Genomic DNA, 26,288 nt, shown 5'->3' on the forward strand with positions numbered 1-26,288 from the left:
CCAAGCCCAGCATAGCCTCCGTCAGTGGTGTTGACTCATCACACCATACCCGTAGCTCCTTATATATCTTGCTTAGGGCTTTATTGCTGTGAAGAGATACCATGACCACAGCAACTCCTATAAAGAAACGCATTCAATTGGGGCTGGCAGGAAGCATGGCAGCATGCAAGCAGACATGGCGCCAGAGAGATAGTTGAGAGACAGTTGAGAGTTCTACACTGAATCTGCAGGCAGCTGAAGGCAACAGAGAAGAGACATTGGGCCAGCCTTGAGCTTCTGAGACCTCAAAGCCCGCCCCCAGTGATACACCTCCTTCAACAGAGCCACACTTACTTCAACAAGCCACATTAAGTTGAGGCAGCTGAGCATAGCTCTTCCTCTAACCAACACCGTGCCCTACGTGAGCCCCAGGGATGGGGGAGACTCGAAACCCAGATAAGACCTTAAGGAAAACAGGGCTTCAATTCTTAAGTTTTCCCTACAGGATCCAGGGTGTCTTCCTCTCTGTTTCTACAAAGAACCACAAGAAATTGGAAAACTTTCATAAAAGCCTGAGAGTAAAGGAGCCCATCTAAGGAAGTCCCAAAGATTGGATTCTAGTAGCAGGACTGGCACAGAGTTTCAGGAAGAGCACCAACAATCCCAAGCTCAGCAAGTTTTGTCTCTATTAAGAAAAGAAAGACAATAGATCGATTAGGTAAAATATAACAACATAACCCCCAATCTAAGTGATCCTAAGCTCAATTGCCAAATGAGAGGGGAATATCCCTTCATGAAGCAAGGTTTAAATCAGCCCCAGGAGTGTGATGAAAAATTGTCCCTCCTGTTCATTCCCTAGAGTTGCATAACAGCACGCCACAAAGTTTGACAATTTAAATGACAAAACTTTATCATCTCATAGTTATGAGACCTAGGTTGCCTAAGTCAAAGTCAAAAATGGACATGCTCCTCCTACTGAGGGAAACCCTCCAGTGGTCTTCCGAGCTCAGGGGTCCATGGTATGCCTTGCATCCCTGCTCAAGGCTCTGGCTCCAGTGCCTCTCCTGGTGTCACTCCAGTGTCTGGCTCCTCCCCTCTTATAAGAACATCAGTCATATTGCATTAAGGCTGTATCCCAATGGCCTCATCTGAACTTAATTACATCTTTAAAGATGCTGTTTTCTAATTGGCTCACATTCACAATTACCAAAGAAGAGGATTTCAATCCACCTGTTTGGAGAGAGGGCACCAGTCAGTATGTAATACTCTTGATTGGCTTACTACTATGATTTAGGCCTTTAAGGCCAGAGAATTAGGGGAAACTCTTTGTAGGGGGACAGATCCCATACTTTAATGTTAAAAGAAGACTGAGCAAGGACAGAAACACCTTCATATGTTCTGAACTGTTATCCTCATGTGCAAATTACCACCCAGGAAGCAGGGAAACTAGAAATGTCAGGCTAATTGTCCCGTTTTACAGATGATGAGTCTGAGGCAGAGCTGGTAGGCAATAGGATCAGGATGTGAACTCTTTACCAACTGACCCCCAAGGCTCATGACTACTCAGCATTCCACTCAAGGGAGATGATAAATTTCCCAGTCTCAAGCTGGTGCTCATACCACAGAACAAAGCAGGGGCTTGCCCCCATCTTGGGTCACATCAGGGTGTTTGGGAAGCCCTTTTATGGGGCCAAAAACTTCATATTCATGTGGGACAGATTCAGAGTCCCTTCTATGAGCAAGGAAAGCCTTGGACCCAGAAACTGCTGGACTCTAATAAAAAAGTTCTAGTTCCCAGCAGATTCCCAGAAAGTGTGTGTGTGTGTGTGTGTGTGTGTGTGTGTGTGTGTGTGTGTGAGAGAGAGAGAGAGAGAGAGAGAGAGAGAGAGAGAGAGAGAGAGGAGGTTTCATATGTATACATTGTATACATACATACATACATACATACATACATACATACATACCATCTGGGTTCAGAGGTCAACAATAGGTGTCATTCTTCAGTTGTTATTTAAGCAGGGTCTTTTATTGTCCTGGACCTCACAGATTCAGCTATACTGACTGGCCAGTGAGCCCCAGGGGTGTACCTGTACCCCTCCACTAGCACTGGGATTGGAAGCATGCACCACCACACCTGGCCTTTTTAGGTGGGTTTGGGGCAAAAGAAGAACTTTCCTCACTGAGCTAGCTCTCAGGCAAGGTGAAATTTTAAGCCATAGAGATCAGCTTCCTTACCTAAAAGACACTCCTTCTCTTACTGTCCCCAGCTGGGTCCCCAGCTGGCTGTCACCTCCTCCATCACTGAAAAGTCCATTGGCTTTGACATACAAACTCCAGTTCTCCTAATTGCCCTCAGGGCTAGAATTGATATCCTCCTGTGATTACATTGAATGCAAATATTTCACAAAATTTAAAATTTTATTTCATTTTTAGAAACTCTTTCCCTGTCAAAACTACTAAAGGACCACGTAGAAAGTTTGGGGAAGATAAACACTGAAGTGAAAAAAAAAAAAAAAAAATATATATATATATATATATATATATATATATATATATATTAAACTTTCCACCCCAAAGATAACCAATTGACACTTCTCTCTGTTTCTTTCTTTCTCATGAATATCCATGAAAATAAAATGAGGTTATAGCCTACATATGATCATGCAGCTTGCTTCTTGTGGTTAACATACAAGCATGAACATGTCTCCATGCTAGTTTCTATAGCTGAGTATTTTTCTATACCAATCTTCTTTCTGGTCACAGTGGAGGACACATTTGAAAGGAATAAAGAGTTTTCCTTGTCCTCAAGGAGCCTGTGGTGTGGGTGAGAGACCATCCGTAGGGAATTCTCCGAGTCAGCATGGTGCAGGGAGTTCTAGCTCTTACCCAAGACCTGCTGCTGATGCTGCAATGACCAGGGAATTTTTCCACTGAGAAAAAAAAAAGATTACAGCTGCTCCCATCCAGTTCAAATGGATCTGAGGCATGGCTGAAGTTCAGTTTGGTGTCATTGAGTTCTGCAAGGCTCCACGTCTCCCAATGAATAAGTGTCCCTGTAAGCCAGAGACCCGAACTTGCTGCTTTGAATTGCCACTGATTCCCTGATTCTCCTGTGAGCATCCAGTGCTGAATGATAAGTATCTTAAATACCGTGTGGCCCTTAAAATAAATCAACTAATTCATTTGCTGCTTAGATAAAGAATCAATAGCCTGACATTGTAATGGAAGAAAGATGAATCATGATGGACTCATTGACAGACAGTACGGTGGTGCCCAATATGACACATGCCTGGGAGATTTCTGAGAGAAAATTTTGATCAACCTCCTTTCTGCCTTCTGTGGTGCTTTAGAATCAATGTTGACAAAGAAACAGCCCCTCTATGAAATGTGTGAGATGTCTCTTGCTACGAATGCTGATGGCAGTACAACACCTGAGAGGGACCTGTTTGTGGGGGAGAAGTATTTCCCTGGGTTGTATAAAGGAATCCTGAAAGACATGACACTTGTCCAACTGAGATGGGATGGAAGGCGATCTCGAAAACTGTGTTGGGGGAGCTATCAATGTTTCTCTGCAGGAGGAGAGGTAGGAGCCAAATTCACAGAGACAGAAAGTAAAGGGTGCCTGCCAGGAGCTGGGAGGAGGGAGAAATGTGGGCTGGTTGTTTAATCAATACAGACTTTCAGCTCTGTGAGAAGAAAACAGTCCAGGAGATGGATGGAGCCAGTGGGAACTCAACAGGACGGCTACTTGAGGCTGTTAACTTGTGTCATTAAAGTAGCTGATATAACTCATTTTATAGTATGTGGGTTTTAACACAATTCTGAGGGGGCTATTTTTAAAAAGGAGGGCTAGGGTGCTAGGGATATAGTTCAGCTGGAGAAGTGCTTGTCCAGCATGCAAAAGACCTAGGTTCAATCCCTAGGACCACATAGGCCGGGTGTGGAGGTTCACACCAGTGTTCTCAGCACTCGGGAGGCAGAGACGGGGAATCAAAAGTTCAAGGCCATTCTCAGCTACAGACTGAGTGAGATCCAGGTTAGCCTGAGTTAGGAAAGGAAAGGAAAGGAAGGGGAGGGGAGGGGAGGGGAGGGGAGGGGAGGGGAGGGGAGGGGAGGGGAGGGGAGGGGAGGGGAGGGGAGGGAAGTTAGCTTTGTCTCTGAGCCCAACCTCAGGGATGAAATAGGGTTTGAAAAGAGAAGGAGGCAGCAGCACGGAGAAGAACAGCAGATCTGACATCCTGCTGACAAGTTCTTGGACACTATAGTCCTGACAGCCTCTCTGAGGATGGTCGTGCACCAAAGCAGGTCAGCCAAAGAATGGGGCTATGCTGGAGATAGCTGGACAGGGGAGACGCAAGGAGGAGACAGCTTGTGAGTGCTTGTGGCTCTTTGGTTTCTGCTCCTCTTCAAGCCCTAATTCTGTGAGTGACTCTGAGAAAAGCTCCACCCCTTTAAGGGCACAGGCCTCCCCTACTCTCCATCTGAAGGTGCCTTGGTCCTCCAACTTTAAAACAGACCAATCTGAAAACTGTAGCAGGAGCTCAATGTGTGTCTCTTACCCTGTGCTTCCCCCATCCCCACCCCCTTTGATGATGTTACAAATGGGCACATGCTGTTACAATATTCTACCCCTGGGCTATAGACTCAGTTCTTTAATACACTGTTTTGTTTTTAATTCTTATTTTAGCTCTATGTGTTTGGGTGTTTTGCCTGGGTATAATGTCTGCCCACCATCTGTGTGCCTGATGCCTGTGGAGGCCAGAAGAGGGTATCCCAAAAGTACAGAAGAGGGTATCTGAAAAGTACAGACGGTTGTGAGCCACAGTATTGTTGCTGGGGTCAAACCTAGGTCCTCTGGAAGAACAGCCATTGCTCTTAAGTACAGAGCCATCTCTCCAGTCAGTCTCCTCTACCTTTATCCATGATTTAAACAAATGTGAGGGGTCTATGAGATGGCTCAGCTGGTAAAATCCATTGCCACCAAACCCGACAATCTGGGTTTAGTCCCTGGGACTCACATGGTCAAAGGAAAAAATGACATTTGCAAGTTGTCCTCTGACCCCCGCATTCACACTGTGGCAACTACACACATGCACGTGCGAGCACACACACAAATTAATTAATTAATAATTAATATAAAATAAGCAAACAAGCAGACCCTGGTGACACTTGGTCAGAGGCCCTTTAATGACTTCCATTCAGCAGCGTCTTCGTCAGTAACCTCCTTGCACATGTGGGGAGCAGGGAGCTGGTCAGCGTGTTTAATCTCTCTGTGGAATCAGAGATGTCTGATTTATACTCTCTGCTGCTCCTCGGCTGTGGTATGTCAGATTAATCACCTCTCCACACCTCTCTCTGTCCCCTTGATTCCAAAATAGAACTTATGAGAGTGAGCCTCTCTCGAGACTAATTTCTATTCAAGCACCATTGTAAAGGGTGCCTGCCAGGAGGCTGGGAGGAGGGAGAAATGTGGGCTGGTTGTTTAATCAATACAGACTTTCCGTTCTGTGAGAAGAAAACAGTCCAGGTGATGGAGGAAGCAAGTGGGAACTCAACAGGACGGCTACTTGATGCTGTTAACTTGTGTCCTTAAAGTGGCTGAAATAACTCACTTTATAGTGTGAGTATTTTAACTGAACATGAGGATCCAGTCCTCCATGCAGGAACACTCTGAGGACAGAGTTGGGGCTATAACTTGGAGGAGGAATGGTCAAGGATGAATGAGATCCAGTCCTTGTCCTCCATGAAGTCTCCTTTGCTGGGGCAAACATGGGCTCTGGGCAGCGTCTGCTCCTGCTGTGACTAAGAACAATGGAGAACCCTCATAAGAACAGTTTTGGGGGAACTTCATATAAGAGAAGATAGGATGGCAGAGATGGAATCCTACCTGGCTGTGGTATCCTCCCTGCCCACAGCTGGGACTGGGTCATCCCCTAAAATACTGAGCCTTCTTGCCACCAATGCCATCAAACGCTCCAGGGAGGCTCCTCAGGGCCCGGCCCAGTGTAGTTTCTAACTCACATCCTCCTACAGACATATCTGTCTGCGAAGCCATTGACCCCTGTACCAGGAGCTTGCCCATGGTGAATATCTGGTAAAGAAAAGAGAAAGGAAGGGAGCAAAGAAACCCAAGAAGGGCTCGGCACTTTCTGAATGAAAAGTAGCTATCTCTGACACATGAGGGCCAGAAAGCAGGGCTCTGCCAAGAGCAGTAAGCAGCCTCACTGCAGGGCTATCACAGGATGTAGAGGTCCTGCCCACTGGCTACCAGCGACCTGTCCTGGATGGGACATGATGTAACTGGTGCACCAGGGAAGAGCCCAGGATTTTTGTTGGGATTGGTCATGTAAAAAGGCTTACTTCTGTCTCCAGTCCCTCCAGAAGTCAAGTGTATAAAATCACTTTATACACTTGGCATAAAATCTCCAGCATAATCTCCCACTGTTATATAGACTGCCCGGCCTGGCCCAAGGCCTCCAGGCAAACAATTTCTCTTATCAGGCAGGGTATTCTAAGGGCTCACAGCTCACCTCCTGGGAGCTGGGAGCAAGAATTAAACTTTGTCTTGACGGAGCCTATTCTTTACTGCTCAAAGGGGTCGCCCTGTATTACCCTGATCAGCTACACACAATCCCATGCGTACAAGCACTATCTATATTCTATAAGTTTGTCTATGACTCCCATCAGTTCCCAAAGGAAGATGACTCAAAAGAAGCTTGAGAAATGCTCTATGTGAAGTCTTTTCTAGCATCTGAAATCAGAGGTGCAAACTGGGGTCCACGGAACGAGGTTTGATTCCACATAAGCGCTCTACCCTCTACTGGACCCCTAAGCTAAACACGATTCTGCACATCTGTCCCCAAAGCTGAGGGAACTGGCTTGATTGGCCCTAATTTTTCTTTACCTACATCCCAGGCATGTGGCCTCTGCTTTTCCCAGGAGCTCGGCTGTCGCCTGACACATCAGGTAGCAGCTTTTTTCAAACAGGTATTTCTACCAAGACCCTCAGCTTTTATTAATCTTTATTAAACATCATTTTGGAAGTGTGGGCCCAACTGCCACCGAGGAAGGCCATCAAGAGTATTGTCACTCTGCATCCCAGCCCCTCCCCCAACAGCTCCTAGTCTTGCCAGGTTGGCAGTGAGTGCTGAGTAGCAGGAATTGAGTTCCTGGCCCAAGATCCCCGCTCCGGGAAGGGAGCTCATTCCTGACGGAAAGTTTAGGCTGAAGGACACTCCTTTCCAAAGATCCAAGTTTTGTATTTACACAAAGTCTGAAATTAATGCAACAAAAACGTCCAAGCTCCCCAGGCTGGAGTGAAAGGCTGAGACAGGAAGAGGCAGGTCCCAAGTACTGGGGTCCTTCCCACAGACAGAACAGGACAGAGCTGAGTGGCCCTGCATGTGTAAACCAGGAGTCAGAACAGTGCCCAGAGCTCCTGTAATTCAATAGGAAATTTCTAGGACTCCGAAAGTGAGCACAGGGAGGGTGGGAACAGTAGAGAGACAACAGAAGTGGACCAGTTGAGTCTGTGCCCACTTTCCTCCTGCCGTTCACTAGGGAATCATGAACAGCTATAGGCAATTCTCCAGTGCCCAGGCTTCCAGTGACCTCCCACTCCTGAGAAAGACAGCCTTAGTCAAGAGAGAGCCCTGTTCTCAATGCTGCTTTGTGACCCCTGACCCGCCCTGCCTGACTCCTAATCCTCTTTGAGCAGGGGAGGAGTAAGAGGGATCGTCCCCAGGCCTCATGTATGTTCCAGGCTTCTTGATAGTCCTGCTTACACTCCTAGAAGCTTCTGAAGCTCCCCCAGGGCAAGGGATACAGGTAGCACTCAACAGTAACCACCGTTCTTAAGTTAGCAGTGCCTTCATTCCCAGAATGAGTCCAGAAGAATCATTCATTCAACAAATACTAAATTCCCCTAGTATGCCAAACATTGTTTTAGACATTAGGAGTAGCACAGTTGGCAGAACAAATAAAAGTTCATTAAACTTAATTCTAGTAAAAGAAATATACAATTGAAAAAAAAAACAAAGAAAAAGGCTATGATTTGAAGTGATGGCACCGACGGAGTGCACTTAAGATTCAAAGATCTTAGATTTTTTGGAATATTTGCATATGCGTAATGAGGTATCTAGAAAATGGGTCTTAAATCTAAACAGTAAACTCATTTGTTTCATTTCTGCCTTATACATAGCCTGAGGGTAATTCTGACACTGTGTATGGAACAAATTTCACAGTGAGAAGTTTGACACCTGGAGAATTTGTGTTTGTACTCAGTTTTGGGTCCAGGAGCTTTTTGGGTTTTTCAGATTAGAGGTACTCCACATGTGATGCTGTAGATTAGGGGTGCTCTGCATGTGATGTGTCAGTTTTGGGGTGTTCCACGTGTATTGAATGAATGCACTGTAACAAGTGGATGTGGTAAAGAAGGGATTTATAAGGAATGGGACATCTGAACTGAATACTGAAAAGTGAACAGCCATGGAAAGTTCTGGAAGGGTGTACCAGGAGAAAGAAAGAAAGCAACATTTAGTATGCTGAAGGCACAGCTAGAAGGTAGCTAGCGTCAGGGGCACATGGGCTTGAGGTGTCACATGTGTTCCAGGCAGAAGCAGGGGACAGTGTGTGGTACATGAGAAGATGCTGAACTTTATTCTGGGACACTCGTCCTTATCTAAGAAGTCTCTAGGCCAAGTTCTCTGGGTGAATGCTATCTGACCTATGCTCAGCACCTCTCATGTAAGAGACCCATTTGATACCAACTCCTTTTCTCCCAGTGTCTGTCCCCTTCCCAGCAGCATCTGAATACTCAGGGGCACTAGAGGCTCAGGGTAATTTGAAAGGATGAAAGGACATATTAGAGCAGGTTTTTACAGGAAGTCATTCCCCTGCCTCCACCTATGGAAATTCCAGCAAATGATAATAAGAAACTTGCCCATGACCACAAAGGTAGCAGGTTTGGAGACAAGGTATGACCCATGTTATGGTCTGAAAGTACCCATCTCACACCATACTGCACTGTCTCCTGGGAAACTGAAGAAGAGGCTGTTTCAGGAAATTGTATGGAGCCTGGATTCAGGATGGACCCCAGAAAGATGAAGTCCATCCTATGCCTTATCATAGTGTAGCCAAGTCCAGAGATATTAGTAGTGGGACATGTGTCTGTGAGACGGAGGGAGTCAGGAGAAGTCATCATTGTCTTCTCAAGTATTTAGGGTTTGTTCCTGTCAGCCTTCCATTGTGCTTCCTCCACAAACAAAGCATCCCTTACAAATACTCTTTGTACCAACCATCCTGACAGCCCTAGAAGGAAAGCAGCAAGGCCTGTCTGTATGCAGCCCAGCTAGGAATCTGTTGGTGTGGATGGTGGCCATCTGCCTTCTAGCTCTTGTACAATCCGCCTGCTGGATGCTGGCAAGAGCCGCCATGTTGGGATGGTAGATGTGGTCCTACAGTGGATTTCTGACTTGCACTAAGTACAGGGAAAGAGAGGACTCAGAGCCCAGCAAGACCCCTGTGTATGAGCTGATAGTCCCAGAGAGAGCTGGGAATCTGGCTTGCCAGCTGCCATCTACAGACACGGAGCAGCAACAGCAGAAGCAGGCTCCCGTAACCCTGCATCCTCCAGCCTGGAGACAAACTGGGATTCATATCGATGTCTTGGTTGTATAAGCTGACTCAGGATATACTCACCTACTTCTCCGTGTTATGAATCCCTTTGTCCTGCTCTTTCTTGTTTCCGTCTGTTTCCGCCGTGGATTTCTGAGCTCTCCTATTTCTCTCTTATGAATACAGTCTGTGTTTCCTTATTCTGACTCTCTCCTCCACTGCTCGCACAGAGGAAGTTTCCATTCTGCCATCTTACCTGGAATCCCCTTTCTTCTAACTATGATAATCCTTTATCTCCTCATTGGTTGAGATCTGTTTGCTGACTGACTAATGAGTGAGACTGAAAAACACAGATGGACTGGGAATCTTGAAGGGAACATCTGTAACCATGGGATCTGTACTTCAGGCCAAATCCAGCCACTTACAACTGTGTGACTCTGAGCAAGTTAATCCACCTCTCTGATCAGATATCAGCTATTTACAGAGGACAGCAATGCTTACCTTTTGATAATATGCCTTGTCTGTTTGGGTTTCATTTTATTTTCTGAGTATCATGGAGCCCAGGCTGGCCTAGATCTCACTGTGTAGCCAAGGATGACCTTGAACTCATGATCTTCTTACCTCTGTCTCCCAAATGCTGGGCTTTCGGGCGTGTTCCACCATGCCTGGCTTGGAAGGTGGCCTTAAGGATGAGAAATTGTCTTGCTATAGCTAAGAATGCAATTCTTGACACACAGCAGGCCCTTCGAAGCTACTTAAACTGCTCATGAAACCATCATGGAAGTTGATTCTCGATGGAAAATGCTCCCTAGTTCCCTGAAGATAGAGAAAAGATGACTATCCTCAGTAACCAGGGAAGTCCTGGAGACAGAGGTGACAGCAATTGGCTCCTAATTTATGGCCTGCAGTTTTACTTGAAGTCACATCCTATACCCAGCCTGAATGAATGTCGTCACAAGCTTGGTCCAAGCAGGACGGCTGTTTCCATTCCCTGCTGTCATTTAGGGCTAAGTGGCCAGGCACTTGGAGGCATCCTTTAAATTAAAACTAGGCATACATCACACTAGAGCTGCCATACAGTTGGTGAGAGCTTCCAGATGCAGAGGTTCAAGGCTCAAGGCCCATTGTAGTCAGTGCAGGGAGGTTAAATGCAGCAACGGGGGTAGGGGGGTGGGGTGGTGGGGGGTTGCATTTCAGAGCTCTCTGTCACAGGGAGAATACTGTCAGACAAGATTCTAAGATTTAAGGAGACACCTCCACTGGAGGCCACACAGCTTCTCTCATTAGATCCCCCACAGCGGTCCTGCACTGAGCAATGCACCCTGCCTTAACAGTACTATAGAGGTAGGAAGTGGAGCCCAAAGACACTAAATAATTGCAGCAGCACTGTGTATTCCTGTTTAAGTGTCACATCTATGACTTAATGAGATCTATCTGACTCCAATGCCACACTCTTGCAACTGTGTATAATACAGCTTCCCTCAAACCCCTGCATCCACCCTTGTGAGCCATCCCTTGGAGTCACTCCCCTCATGCCCTGTAAACAGTTGACCTTATACAGTAGAGAGAGCATCCATGAGAGAGAAGCCACCAGCCAGAATGTGTTCATTCATAAACTGGTTTTCACTTAGAAAAAAAGGCAAAGAATAGCTAAGACAAGTTGTGTAGGCCTGTAATCCCAGGTCCTATGGAGACTGAGGCAGGGGATTACAAGTTCAAGGCCTGGGTAGACCACCCAGTGAGTTCAAGGCTAGCCTGAGCAACATAGCAAGACTCTATCTCAAAATAAAAAGTAAAAGAAAGCCGAGGATGAAATTGGATGTGGAGCACTTGCCCAGGCCATAGGAGCCCGTAGGCTCCATCATCAGCACCACAACAAAGACAAGAAAAGGCACAGCCAAGAGAAGACTGCTTCTTATTGAGGTCTTTAGGACATCTTCTAGGGGTGGCATTTGTGCTGGGCCTCAAAAAAGAGAGCCAACTAGGTCTAGTCAGACTAGAGCTGAGGGGAGAATACTGTGCAAGGGCGGAACTGTTAGTAGAAAGGAGCTTGGGGAAGGAGCCAGACCAGAGGAAGCAGAGCACAAAGGGAGACAAGGCCAAGCCCACATTAGACAGACAACCAGGACTCACTTCTCCATGTCTTGCTCCCCACCCCCAGTGCTACCACCTGAGTCCGGCTCTTGCCCTCAACCTCACTCACCACATGCTCTCCATTCCGTAGACACGACAGGACCCTCACAGCCTCACCACCCAATTCTCCTCCCTTCCTTCACTACATGAAAGGGTAAGCAGAATCTCTCCACATGTGTGGAACTCTCCCAGAGAATGGGCTTTTCTTTAGCGCTGGCTGTTGAAAACAGAGCAGACAAGTGTGAGGAGGCCCCTAACCAAGAAGAAGTCCATGAAAGAAAGACACGAAACTTATTCTGTCTCTAGATGTCCCTCTTAGACTGCATGAAGTTAGCACTTAGGATCTCAGAGAATTCCAGGGCTGAGAGTCTCCCATTTCCAAAATGGAAAATTAGAGGTTTAGATGGGGGGGTGTAGCTCGGCTCATAGAACACTTGCCTAGAATGCACAAACCCCAGGATTCAGTCTCCAGCACAGTATAAACTGAGCATGGTAGAGCAGACCTGTAAATCCAGCACTCAGGAATTAGAGGCAGGAGCATCAGAAGTTCAAGGTTATACTCAACTGCATAGTAAGTCCAGAGCCAGCCTGTGCTACATGAGATCCTGTCTCAAAAAAAGAAAAACGAATTGGATGTTCAAAGTCCATTTTGGTCAGGGTCCAGGTTAGGGCTCCGTACCCCTCACTTATGTCTACTATCTCTAGGTTCAGGTTTGCCTGACCCATAAGCTATAAGCTACTCTGAGGGAGGAAAAGCCCCTTATTCCTATTCACTGGCCCCTCTCAGGCCAGAGCTTTTCAAGGGAGACCAAACTGTGGCCTTGAGTGCTTTATCTGCAGTAGCTGGCACCCCACAGATGACCCCTTTGCAAGAGGGCTCACTTAATCATCTAGAAAGCAGGAAGATGGATCTGTGGAGTTAGACTTGGGATGTTTCAATGAGAATAGCACACATAATAAATTGGGAATAAGAAAATCAAAGAGGAGAGATGGAAGAGAAGGAGGGAAGGAGGGAGAAAGCGAGAGAAGGAGAGAAAAGGAAGTATGAAAGAAAAAGAAAGACATACAAGGAAAATAACTTTAACTTCAAGTGTGTATGTGTGTGTGTGTGTGTGTGTGTGTGTGTGTGTGTGTGTGTGTTTGAGCACATGTGCACGCACTTGATGTCTTCAATTTACATATGCAAAGACAGCAAACAGTCCTTCTATGTGTTCCACAGTGAGTTAAGACTGAGCTGAGATCTACTTCCTGTTCCCCTTTCACCTGCCCTCTCACCTTGTCTGTTTGAGATACATAGGAAATGAACAACTAAGGTTAGGGCCCCTCTTCCACATGGCCCTTCCCTGTGCAAGATTAGAAATGCCAGTGTCAATGGCACATGCCACCAAGGTCATGCACAGATCTCAGAGTAGGTTTCATCCATGGGCGGGTGACAACTGGAGATTAGCCTACAGAGGTGGCTAGGTAGAGGATGGTGGCTGGGGGAATCGGTAACCTTGCTCCTTTTTCCAAGACTTACATTAAAGAAACCGAACACCGGTCCATTGCAAGTCTTCCTGGCTCCCCAGTCTGCCAAATCCAGTCTCCACTCATCCATTCAGTGAGGAGATGTTACAGACTGTTTTGTGTAGGTCCAGGCCCCATACAAGTTAACACTGCCCAGTAAGTGTTGCTTTTCAGCCTTAAGAAAGTCATGTTCTGCACGATGAGGCAAAGCTAGCACATGTAAAATAAGGGAGAAAATTAAATGCTGAGGACAGTGTGGATGCAGGTGTGACTGAGAGACAGAACCACAGGGCGGGCCCTACTGACTGACAAGTCAAGTGGGAGCTTCCAAGGTCAGAGAAAATGAGGGTCTGTGTCCAATTGCATAATCAGTCCGCCATAAAGAGGACTCCAGTGAGCACACAGATGAAGATGATGCAGCCCTATAGGGCTAGAACATACACAGGACAGAGAAGTGAACAGAGAATGAAGTTTCATTAGATGGAAAGGAGGAACACCTCTTGTCTGTCTCCAAGATTCCTTTTATATTTAGCTTAAGTTATTTCCAGAGTGCTGGTAAATCTACTCTCAGAAAAAAAAGAAGAGCTTTCACCTCATGGGTGTTTGCTGATTACCATAGCATAGACACTCCCATATAACACCCAAGTGCAAACTTCGGATGTGACAGTTACTGGATGCAGAATTGAAAAGAGATGCTTTATTCTGACTGTGGTGAGCTACTCTGAGTTGAGTGTGGCACTGCCTCAGTTTCCCTGGAAGTATCTGGAGGGAAAGGCCCTAGTTTTTACTCCTCTAAGCTGTACCTAGACTGTGACCTTCCTGAAGTCACATGCCATGCTGATGTGCCAAGTCCGCTATGTGCACTGAAAGCAAGCTGTATTGCTCTAGTTGAGACCTACAAGTGTGAAATGGGGGGCAGGGATCTATCTCCTAGGGTTCTGCACACATAAATGCTGAACCATTGTGAGCCTCCAATTCCACCTCCCCATGCCTAAGACCTCAAGCTGAAGGAGATGACTCCCAAGATGCCTGGCACCCTTTCTCTCTCTCTCTCTCTCTCTCTCTCTCTCTCTCTCTCTCTCTCTCTCTCTCTCTCTCTCTCTCTCTGTGTGTGTGTGTGTGTGTGTGTGTGTGTGTGTCCACAGTAAGTATTTGGAAGACAGCAGGGAGTAAGCTGGCTATGATCACTACTTTGTGAAGCTCACAAGGTCTGGGAATTAGGAAGAACCAATCCTTGGAATTGGACTCTAGCTATAGGTCCACTTTTAAGCTGCTGTGTGGTCCTCAGCAAAATACTGAACCTCTTTGGACCTTGGTTTCTTCAGCTGTAAAATCAATGCATTGGATTTGAAGCTCACAGTGATCAGTCCCAATTCTGGCCTTCTGTGGCTCCAAGGAGGAAAGAGTTCTGGAATCTACGTACGGTGTGCAGAACTGAGATTGACTGCACACAACAGTGGCTGGGGAGCACACAGATCCATAAGGTTGTGTCCTGGGTTTTATGTGGATTGGGTGGTAGAAGCCACGGAAAGATCACGAGAGCCACTAGCAGTGGAATGGACCACTGGTTAAAGACAGGTTGCATGGTGGGACTGGAGCCTTGGGTCCCATCCAAGGACAGGCTAAGGTCCCCCTGCCCACGCTACCTGCACAGGTGTCCTGGAAGGAAGGTCACAGTGTAAAACCTCATCGTGTTCTTTTCTGAAGGAACAAAACTGCCATTTGATCAGCTGGGTTCTGTGGAAACAGAAGATAGATTACAAAAAGATGGTGATTACAAAAACAAAAAAGAAACCAAAAACAAACAAAAATAATTGGGATGCAGGAGAACTATGATTCTTCTTCCTCCTCTTCCTCCTCTTCCTCTTCTTCCTCTTCTTCCTCTTCTTCTTCCTCTTCTTCCTCCTCATCTTCCTCCTCCTCTTCCTCCTCCTCCTCCTCTTCTTCCTCCTCTTTCTCTTCCTCCTCTTCATCTTCTTCTTCCTCCTCCTCCTCTTCCCCCTGTTTCTTGTTTCTCTGGCTTTTGGAAGGGCGGTGGTGTTGCCTTTGAAATGAAAACAGTTTTGTTCTTTATGGAAAGTCACCTAGTCCGATCCTCCTGTCAGGTAGGAAGCCTCTTCTCCCACAACCATTTTCATCACTTCCAACCCACAGGTTCTAAGTGTTTCACACAGGCTGACAAGTAGGTGGTGGGAGAGAGTGGCACTGGTGGGTCCCTACTGATACTACAGCCTGTATGGGTACAGTGCCAAAGGCACAGTGCCCAGCCCAGATGAGAAGAACTGGCTGGCAAGACGTCTCACTCCATCTGTGAAACAGCAAGAACAGGTCTTGTGTTAATAGTCAGTAAGTGACCCAGCAAGGCCAGGACCTGAGTCTGAGTCTTGACAGATCTGCTAAAAAAAGAAATTTAGAATGAGAGAATGAGCTACACTTTCAATGACATGATCTGATTAAGTCCCTGCCTCCAACTATGGACCACACTTGCACACAAACACATGGGCACACGCATACAGAGACATACACACAAAGACAGACAGACACATATGCACATGCATGCAAGCAGGCACACATACACAGAGAAAGACAGAAACACACAGACAGACAGGCAGACAGACAGACAGACAGACAGACAGACAGAGTGCTGAAAAGCAGGAGCTTGCTTTTCCTGGTCAAGTTTTCTAACAATTGGTCAATGCTAGGCACACAGGGATTCTGGGGCTTTCTGCTGGGCCATCCCCCATGCCTCTGAGCCCCCACTGCTGTCCATTGCAGGCCTTCCTCTCATATCCCCATCCTCAATGCCCTCCATATGCCATCCCTTCCCACGGCCTCACTTTCCTTCCCATTGAGAAAGGTCCCTCTGTCCACGAGTGAGTGTGGGCTGGCAAAGTCAGTATCCTTGCATAAAAGCCTCACTGAGTCTCTGAGAGGCTTGGAACCCAGACAGAATGGAATTGCTCCCTATTTTCTTTACAACTGAGAAAACACACACCAATACAAGAGCATGTTTATTGCGATAATTCTATCCCAAAGTTTTTAAGAAGAAGAAATAAAATTAGTTTTGCTGCCCACGCCGCACCAGCCCCCTCCCTTTCATTCCTTCACATTTCCTGGTCTAGGCCAGGGAGAAAAACAGAGCCAGCCCAAGCCCCACAGAGCACCATTGCACCGCAGACAATGTCCAGCTTGTTCCGAGAGCGAGGGGAGAAACACAACTCCGAAACATACACAAGACTTCCAAGTGAAGGGTATTCTGAGGAAGGAACAGGCTAGCTTTGTGTCTGGGTCTTGGGTAAAGGTCCCTCTGCAAACACACCTCAGGGTGATCTTCCTTGACCGCCCCCCACCCCAGGAAACCATTTCCTAGCCCTGATTGGTAGACTGATCTTGAACAAGAACCCCTCTCCAGCTTGTGTCTCCTCCAAGTGCCAGACCTGAGGCCCCAGAAATTTATTTTTTAAGGTTAGTATCTAAGTCAGAAAATCCCTAAGGAGAAGCAAGGGACCATTTCTCAGAACTCTGGAACTTTCCAGACTTCCTACAGCATGGGGGTGATGTGTCTCTACGCCCTCAGCCTCACAGACAGGTCTTTCATTTCTCAGGCATCGGTAGAGGATGGATGGTCAAAAATGCCAAACTCCAGAGACCGGAAAGAGTCACCTTGTCCTGGGCCCAGACTGCTCCACCCCGGGCACCCCTGAAGGGAAATGTCAGTGTCTCCACCCTACAATCTTGATGCCCTGCATTGTCCCAGACCAGCCTATGGTAACTAAGCAGAGAGCGACACCTGCTGGACTGTCTGACTCTGACGGAGCTGAGGTTGAGATGTGGAGGCCAGCTGGGGTCCTGTCTCCATGAAGGACACTCTCTGTGGCTGCAGACCCCTTCTGTCCTTTGCCACTGCCCCATCCCCGAGGCTTCCTTTCTTCTTCTTAGACCAAAAGCAAATACTGCTGCCTCTGAACGTGGGGCACAAAGTCACACAGTGCAGGTCTCAGAAGGTTTGTGTGGCACAGTTGTGTACCCTCCAGGGCAGTGATACCACAAGCTTCAGACTGTTTCTACATGCAGCTGGCTGAAGGCCACTGCTCCAGATGATGACTCGATGAATTCAGGTATTCTTGCTGGCTGGAGATGGGAGTCCCTACGGTTCAGGGGAGAGTTTTGAGTGGTGGTTGCAACAGATCTGTGTACATAAACTGCAACTGGCCAACTGACGACATTCAGGAAAGCTTGCTGTCTAATCACATGGCCACAGGAGTCCTAGGTTCTCACTACTTGGTATAAATTGTTTATCTCACAGCGAGATCAAGAGCTGCCTTCCTGATTCTAGCCAGGGCCTTGAATCCTGCCTAAAACCTTGACACATGATCCTTACTAAAATATTCATCCTGAATTTGAAGTGGGTGTGTCATCCCCAGATTCCATCAGGGAAGTTATATCGTTTGTCATTTCTCTGCATCTGAAGGGTCATATTAGGGTTCTTTAAAGAAACAACTCTCCCATCTTTCCTTTCTCCCCACACCTCCTTCCTTCTCTCTCCCTTCCCCCTCCTCCCTTTTACTTCCTCTCTCCCTCCCCTCTTTCTTTCCCCATCTCTTCCTCTACCAATCTTCAGTCCTGCTTCCTCCCTCTTCCTTCCCTTCTCTCTCTCCCTCTTTCATGTCTTTAATGTGGTTGAGCCTATCTTAAGTGGTTGAGTCACTCAGCACAGCCACTGCTACATGTGTATATGTGCGCAAGTGTGTTCCTGTGTGTACATGTGAGTCACTGGGTATCAAGCATGCTGGGAAAACATGTGAGCACTGAACCACACCCTAACCCTCTGCGTGGCCTCTTGATGCAATTAAGATGCACCACCATAAATGCTAAGGGACTGGGGCTGCTTAGCGAGTCTATGGTAGACTGTCTCAATTATAATGTTTTTGATAAGCAGTAATGGATGCTAAAATAATGACACAAAGTATAGTATAGGAAATACATTGTAACCACCATTTATTGACATGACCAAGTCTCATGCACTATATACATAATTATGTTCCCCATACTCTTATATGATTGGCATGCAGTAGATTGGTTTGCACCGTCATCGTTGCAGACAGGTGAGAACTGTGTTGCACTGCAACAGTACAATGTCTCCAGGCAATGGGGAGTTTTTCATCTCCACTATAATCTTATTGTTCTATGTGTGTTCCACCATTGACCAATCATTTCATCCAAGGACATCCCCTTGCATGACTCTGCTTCTCTGTGTGTGTCAGAGAGAGAGAGGGAGAGAATAAGACAATGCAAGTGGAGGCTGTGGGTCCCCAGAGCTGCAGAGACTCACAAGGAGGCCAGGGCAGATGGCTGCCCATCTTCAGTTTAAAGCTCCACATGTTCAAGCCCTCAGCAAAAGCTGATGTTTCAGGTCAAGCCCAAAGGGAGGAGAAAATCAGCTGAAAGGCCATCAGGGAAGAAGTCTCTCTCCATCTAGACAGGGTCATTTTGTTGTTGTTGTTGTTGTTGTTGTTGTTGTTGTTGTTGTTGTTGTTATTTAAGCCTTCAGGTGGTTGGCTGTGACACACCCATACTGCAGAGGGGAAGCCATCCAGGTCTACAGATTCCAGTGTTTATGCAAATCCCCCCCCCCCAGATAGATGCAGAACAGTGTGTAAGCATCTATGGTTCACCTGTCGTGTATCATTAGCTACCACAGGAATTCATTAGGACGAGTCTCCACTGGCTAGAAGATGGAGGACCAATGTACCAACCATCTTGGAATTAAGCCAAGGAAGGTTGAAGGGTTCTGAGGAAAGGATTCTTAATTGAAAACACTGTCCTAATCATGGCAACCTCCTACTATGCGATGTGATTTCAGAGTCATGGGCATGAATTTTATCACAGTATCTCTTCCTTAACTATCCTGTGCCTAACCTGTCTGCTATCTCTTCCAGCTGAACTATGACCACTTTACTCTTGGTCTTTGTGACTCTGAGGGTCATTGCTGCAGTGATCTCAGAAGAAGTTCCAGGTGAGAACAATTCCATGCATGGCTCCTTTATTTAGTAGGGTGCTGGGTTCCGAGTACAGGATACAACTTTGTTTTGTGACACAGTCCCTGCTCCCTCTTCTTACACACACACACACACACACACACACAAAACCTGCTACAAATGCATCTACTCCTGAATGCCCTCAGCAAGGAGAGTTGCTCAGCCTCCTTCACAGAACGCTCGGGATCTCATCCAGAACCACTGCACAGTGTGAATGGGGTAGAGAGAAGACATGGGGAACCTGAGGGGGAGCGTGGGGAACCAAAGAGGAGAAAAGAACCTGAGGAGCAATGTTGAAAAGACTGGTTTTCCTCTAGAAGTGGGGGCACAGGCCTGGTGTGAGCTCCCCACCCCTGACTCAAGAGACATGTGAAGAACTTTACACATGGTGTGGGGATCTGGGAGTCAAGGGCTGAACAGTCTATGAGACCTCCCAAACAGTGGGGGGAAGGGGATAAGAGAAGGCTTGCTCATGGTAGTGGGAACAAGAGGAGACTTGGGCACCCTCCCTTCCCCCAATTCACTGTATGCCAATGCAAAACTCCAGGACTTCAGAGTCTTAGAAAAAAATTTCCATGGTCAAATGGAAAGACACACAGTATTTTATTCACTCACATACCGGCCTGATTCACAGCTTTTGAATATGTAGATGTGGTTATCTGGACCTCCAGTGATGCTCACAGACCCATGAATAGTCAGACCCTAGCCATCACCTGGGGAGATGTATCCACATCAGCAAAACAGTCCACTAGGGTTGGCTGAGAGCTTTGACAACCACCAAGTTGGCCTCAGCAGTGGCCTCTGACTATCCCCTGAGGACCACTACTACAGAGCCAGGCTGTGGCCAGTGGTGTCAGGGCTGGGCAGAAGATGGAGGTGTTTGTGGAGAGATGGTGGAATCTGTCCAGACATCAAAAGGTCCAGGCTGGACTGCAGACATTCCTGGCTCCCCTGTCCTTACCCTGCTATGTCTCCACCTCCCACAACCATCCTAAACATCTTTATTTCAACCTGTAGCATCCCTTGAAAGGAAGGGTTCTAAAATTTAAGATCTGCCATGAAAGGTGCTGTGTGGAAGGCTGTTAATCTCCCACTCCAACAGAATTCAGGAAACACTGTGTCTTCTCTATTGACACACTCCATAATTTTTATGTTGTCTGGTCCTACCCAGTCCCATACTTCCAGATCTGACTCTTCAGGAAAAAAAAAAAAAAAACAAAAAAAAAAAAAAAACAAAAAACAAAAACAAAAAAAACAAAAAACAAAACAAAAAAAAAAAAAACCCAAAACTAAGACTTGCCCTTCTACAAGGTCCAATTAAAGCCCAAAGCAGACCTCCCAGAATGGGATATATCTATCTTTGAAGTTCTGTGTCTCAAGTTTGATGGCCATGGAGAATTTTGTAATTCTAATAATTATTACACCCAATGTATAACAGTCTCTGCCTCTATGAGAAAATGTCTCAGGAAAACAGCTTGTCTGTGGAAAGGCAGAAACATCATGCCTGAAGGTACAGTGGAGGGGAGAAGTTCACCTCGTGTTTGCCTGGAGAGAGAGAGAGAGAGAGAGAGAGAGAGAGAGAGAGAGAGAGACAGAGAGAGAGACAGAGACACAGAAAGAGACAGAGAGAGAGAGAAACAGACACACAGAGAGAGACAGAGACAGAGACAGAGAAAGAGACACACAGAGACAGAAAGAGAGAGAGACAGACAGAGACAGAGAAGAGAGACAAAAAGAAAGGCAGAGACAGACAAGGAGGAAGAGAGACTGGGGGCGAGGCTGTGAACAAGATATCCCTTTCAAAGTCACACCTGCAGTCATTTATCTCCCTCCAATGAGGCAGCACATCCCAATCCAGTCACCTCTCATAACACTGCCAAACCATCCACACATAAACTTTTTGTGGAGAATTTGTCATATCCAAAATAATACTCCAGTATATTTTTCTAAAATCTCAGAATTAAGCATATCACGACTCTAAGAATGGGGGTCCTGTTTATCTATGGGTTGGCATCCCCTCTAGGTGTCTAAAGTTTGGGGTCTCTCTCATGCTCTTCTGGAATTCTTTTTTGGCTCTGAATTTTGTCTTAGGGTGGGGAGACCAGAGGTCTTCAGAGATACTGCTCTGGAGAGGGCATTGTGAGGCTCCCTGGGAATCCCCAGGTTCCCACATGGTGGGCTGGATGTGCGCCTCTTGGATGGCTGCATTTCCAGGCCTGGGGGAGGGAAGCAGAGACTTGCAGTCTAATTCCTAACACATTTGTCTGCCTCCCACCCTTCCCTCACAGACCATGACAACTCACTGAGCGTGAGCATCCCTCAGCCATCCCCACTGAAGGTCCTCCTAGGGACTTCCCTCACCATCCCCTGCTACTTCATCGACCCCATGCATCCTGTGACCACTGCCCCCTCCACTGCCCCCCTCACCCCAAGAATCAAGTGGAGCCGTGTTTCCAAAGAAAAAGAGGTGGTACTCTTGGTGGCCACGGAAGGACAGGTTCGAGTCAACAGCATCTACCAAGACAAGGTGTCACTCCCCAACTATCCAGCCATCCCCAGCGATGCCACCTTGGAAATCCAGAACCTTCGCTCCAATGACTCTGGGATCTATCGATGTGAAGTGATGCACGGCATCGAGGACAGCGAAGCCACCTTGGAGGTCATTGTAAAAGGTGAAGGGCCTCCCTCTGGGACACCATGTTGCCTATAAAAAGAACTAGAATGATGTCCTCAGCAGTGTGGACCTTGGTGACTAGCTCTCCCTCTCAGTCCCTCTGCATACCCATTTTCTCCTTATCATCCCCTATTGTGGGACTGACTGGCAAATGCTGTTCTCTGTGGGATTGGGACTCTAGGAGTGGGTCACATAAATACATCCTGGTATTGGCAGCTTGTTTGCCAACGATCTTTCACTTACTGGGTATATCAGTTTTTCTTGCTGCTGTGACTGGATACAGGAGCCCATATGAGGGAGGAAGGTGTTACTCTTGGCTCACAGTTTGAGGGGATACAGTCCACTATGGTGGGGACAAGATGACAGTAGGAGTATGAGGCAGGTGATCATACAGCTTCGACAGTCAGGAGGCAGAAAGACAGATCTGAGTCCTCACCCAGCTCACTTTCCCCTTTGTCTTTTTTTTTCTTCACTCTGGGCCCCCAGACCATGGGATGGTACCACCTACCTTCAGGGTGGGTCTTCCCTCTCCAGTTAAACCCTCACAGACATACCCAGAGCTATGTCTCTTACCTCACAGCGGCGGGCCTTGTAAGTGTGCTCATTTTGCACCTAAGCAGATGAGGTGAATGGCATGTCTCTGCTGTGACCCTAGAAATGAGAGAAAGTGGGTTCCTAACACATCATCCAGGAATCTTCCCTGCCCCCTCCTCCACCCTTTATTCTCAGCTTCAGAGGTCAAAGAAATGACCAAAGATTCACTTCCTGGTCTCCTTTGTCTCTAAGAGGTCTCCTTAGGATGTCTCCTGAGCTACTGGAGACCTGGAACCTTCAATGTCTCATTCCCTGTATTGGTGGCAGGGAATGGATTAGAGGGTCCTGGGGTGACAAAAAGAAAATCACAAGGAGACAGGTTTTTTTTTTTTTTTTGCCTTCATTCCAATAACTGTTTTATTGTCAGAATTATTATATGTGTTTTAAAAGGAATGCCTTGTGGGGGTGGTGGGTGAGCACCCTGTTAAGGTAGCGGGGTGAAGTGGAGAGGAGACAGTTCCAGCAAGAACACAATTCAGTAGCTGAGGCTCTATTGGGTGCTGACCTGATGGCTTCTGGGGGAGGAAGTGCCCCTGGTAGGTTGGCCACACTCCAATAGATGACCCCACACCAGGAGTACACGGGCAGCACAAGGACTCAGTAGGAGGGGTGGAGAGTTAGGGGTAGAACTGGAGGGAGTCAGGGAAAGAAGTTGGGGTACATGTAATCAAAATATGTTTTAAGTATGTGTAAAATTCTCAAACTGATAAAAGCAATTATAATAAACATTCAAAGAAGAGACCTATGTCAGCCTGAACCAGATAGTGGCCAAGGTCCCCTGGATTTTTGTCACCATTTCTCAAGGGTTTCAATAACCAGAACTCACTCCTAACTTGCTCTCCCTCTGGTCCATGTGTCCCACAGGTATTGTGTTCCACTACAGAGCTATTTCCACACGCTACACGCTGGACTTTGACAGAGCACAGCGGGCTTGTCTACAGAACAGCGCCATCATCGCCACCCCGGAACAACTGCAGGCTGCCTATGAGGATGGCTTCCACCAGTGCGATGCAGGCTGGCTGGCTGACCAGACAGTCAGGTGAGACCCCGACCCCCAGAAGAAAAACTGTCAGAGCTGAGGGCCAGGTACCAGAGGCCTAGCAAAATGAAGCAGACAATGGGATGGGACAATGACCTGCACTGAACTGGTACAAACAAGATCCTCTGGCCAGTCTAGGGTCCAGCCTTATCAACATACATACCCAGTGTCCCATCCTAGGTCCCTATTATTCACTCCCCCAGGAGAAGACAATACATGCGGTCTTATTCTGAACTCCACCACTCTGCTTGCCTGTTTTTCCTCTTGGTGTTTCTTTGTTTCTGGCTTGTCAGTTTTTAACTTGGAGTTTTACTTATTTCTGTTTATTGCTTTTTTATTTATATTGTCTGTTAATATAGTATATATTACATTATAATACATATTATAATTATATATTGCATAATATATATAAATATATTGCCTGCCTATTTATATCCTCTTTTTGGTAAGACGAGACATACATAAATCAAGTGTCTAGAAACATCTTTTCTGAGTGAGTTCTAGGAGCCACATGGCAAAGTAGAGCAGATAGAGGCCTGCCTCAAGCATCCCAGTACAGTACAGTGAGCCTGTGAAGACAGACTGTCTAACCTACTTGCATCCTAAGGCTAGCCCCAAAGCTGGCCCACAGGAAAAGAACTGTACAAGCTGGAACAGGCTAGGGGATCTTAGGTCCCAAGTTCACACAGCACTGTTACAGTTTCACCTCTGCTGCTGAGATTAAACACTGATCAAAAGCAAGTTGGGGAGGAAAGAATTTAGTCAAGCGTCTTCTTCCAGGTCACGCTCCATCACTGAGGTAAGTGAGGGCAGAAACACTTGGAGTTAGGAAGCATGCAAGAATGCTGCTTGTGGCTCACAGTCTGGCTCACCCACAGGCTCATGCTCAATTAGCTTTCTTACACATCCCAGGCCCACCTGTCATCCATGGTAGGCTGGGCTCTTCTACATCGATCAAAGCTCAAGACCTCACAGCCCTGGTCACAAGCTAATCTGAGCAGCCCTCAACTGAGACCCCCTTCAGATGACTCTAGACTGTGTCAAGTTAACAGCTGAAGCTAACTGGGGCGGGCACTTTCTACAAAAATTAGGAGATAAACAAAAAAATAAGTTGGACAACAGTCTAATATGGCAAGAGTGTACATATGGGGCCTCAAGAAGAGCTAGGCTCAAATTCCAGCCCTGGAATTTAGAAGCTGTACGTCTGTCACCAAATCAGTTAACATTTCTGGACCTTAGTTCAAGTGTAAATAGAGTCCAGGCCCTGCTTCACTTAGTGGACATAGACTCAAGTGGTACCAAGTAGGCACCGTGGCCAAATGCAAACCAACCCGTTCTTTGTTTCTGTAAATACCATTGTGTTGAAAGCTAGCCACACTCACTTGGTTACTCACTCACTTGGTTACTCACTCACTGCTCCATGCTGCTGCAGTACAAATGGTCACCACAGGGACCCATGGTTTGCAAAACCCACAAAATTCTGGCCTTTTACGTGGAAAATGTCTTTGGGGAGAGAGTGTTTGGTACCAAAAGCACTTGGTAGCAGAGGCAGCCAGACTCGTGAGCAGCATTGAGACTGAAGGGGCAGCTGGCATGCAGAGCAGACGTGGACAGAGGTAGTTTTATGCCTCTGTCTCCCCCTATGGAGGCAAAGGCTATAAGAACAGTGACTTTGGGGTCCCCTCTGTTCCTAGTGTCACACTCCCACATTGACTTCCCAATAGATACCCCATCCACACTCCCCGAGAAGGTTGCTATGGTGACAAGGATGAGTTCCCTGGAGTGAGAACCTATGGAATCCGGGACACCAACGAGACCTATGATGTGTACTGCTTCGCTGAAGAGATGGAAGGTGAGAAAGCCGGTTCCTTTCAAGATGCCTTTTCCATCCCTATCACCATGCTCACATTTGGGATAGCTACAGAGGGCTAACTCTGGGCCACGGCTCTCCCTCAGTCCTCTCAAGAAATGGTCTCTTGCTGGAATCTGTGCTATTCACTTTGAAGGGTCTCAGTGACACAGGCATCTGCAAACCATCTGGTGCTACCACCAAACCCCAAATTCCAAAGTTCTCTGGGACTGCCCCTCTTATCTAGGATCTTAGCATGTCTGGCCAGGCCATCCCTATCTTAAGGTCCATGGTGCCATCGAGGTCTGGGGTGATCAGCATGATCAGCGGCAGACCCTGGGCTCCATTCATATGCACTCTGGGGCAGACACAACAGACACACAAACACACTTCCCAGCAACCCTTTCTCCACTTCCTGGCCCCCAGCTTGAAGTCCTACCCTCCGCCTTTTGTTGAGTTGTTTCAGAGAGAAACCTGGGTTGTTTCTTTCTTTTACAACGCTACTAATTTCTAACATAGAGTTACCCTGGCCTGTAGATGACACCCCTTTCCCATCTACCTCTCTGGAAACCCCGCACACTCTCTGAATATACTCCTCCTAGCTCCCAAGCTCCTCCACCTGGGAGAAAAGCTGGAAGTGATATACCCCACCTTTCTTACCACATGGCCACCTTCTAGTTCTCATCTCAGTAGCCAAAGCTTCTATTAAGTAACAAGCATTTGTGTCCCCATGTTTGACCAACCCAAGACAAATACAAAACAGTCCTTTTGTCTGAGTCGCCACTGAGCAAGGACACCTGTAACTACCCAATAAGTGATCAGAGACTCCTGACAACTCCACCCTATCCTCAAGCACAACCT

The 26,288-nt window shown here is 47.0% G+C and overlaps 1 protein-coding gene across 3 annotated transcripts in view; it reads left to right on the forward strand.

Annotated features, from left to right (window-relative positions):
- The window catches only part of Acan (aggrecan), a 62,865-nt gene that overhangs the window by 10,170 nt on the left and 26,407 nt on the right, over positions 1-26,288 (forward strand). For all 3 annotated transcript variants that reach the window (XM_034518531.2, XM_034518534.2, XM_076936158.1), the window contains exons 2-5: positions 19,173-19,249; positions 21,560-21,943; positions 23,404-23,578; positions 25,303-25,430. In XM_034518531.2, the coding sequence (XP_034374422.1) occupies positions 19,180-19,249; positions 21,560-21,943; positions 23,404-23,578; positions 25,303-25,430 (757 nt within the window). In that variant the 5' untranslated portion in view covers positions 19,173-19,179. The remainder of the gene's footprint in view (positions 1-19,172; positions 19,250-21,559; positions 21,944-23,403; positions 23,579-25,302; positions 25,431-26,288) is intronic.

Source organism: Arvicanthis niloticus, chromosome 1 (assembly GCF_011762505.2).
Source record: "Arvicanthis niloticus isolate mArvNil1 chromosome 1, mArvNil1.pat.X, whole genome shotgun sequence".
In the NCBI taxonomy this organism is placed as follows: Eukaryota; Metazoa; Chordata; class Mammalia; order Rodentia; family Muridae; genus Arvicanthis; species Arvicanthis niloticus.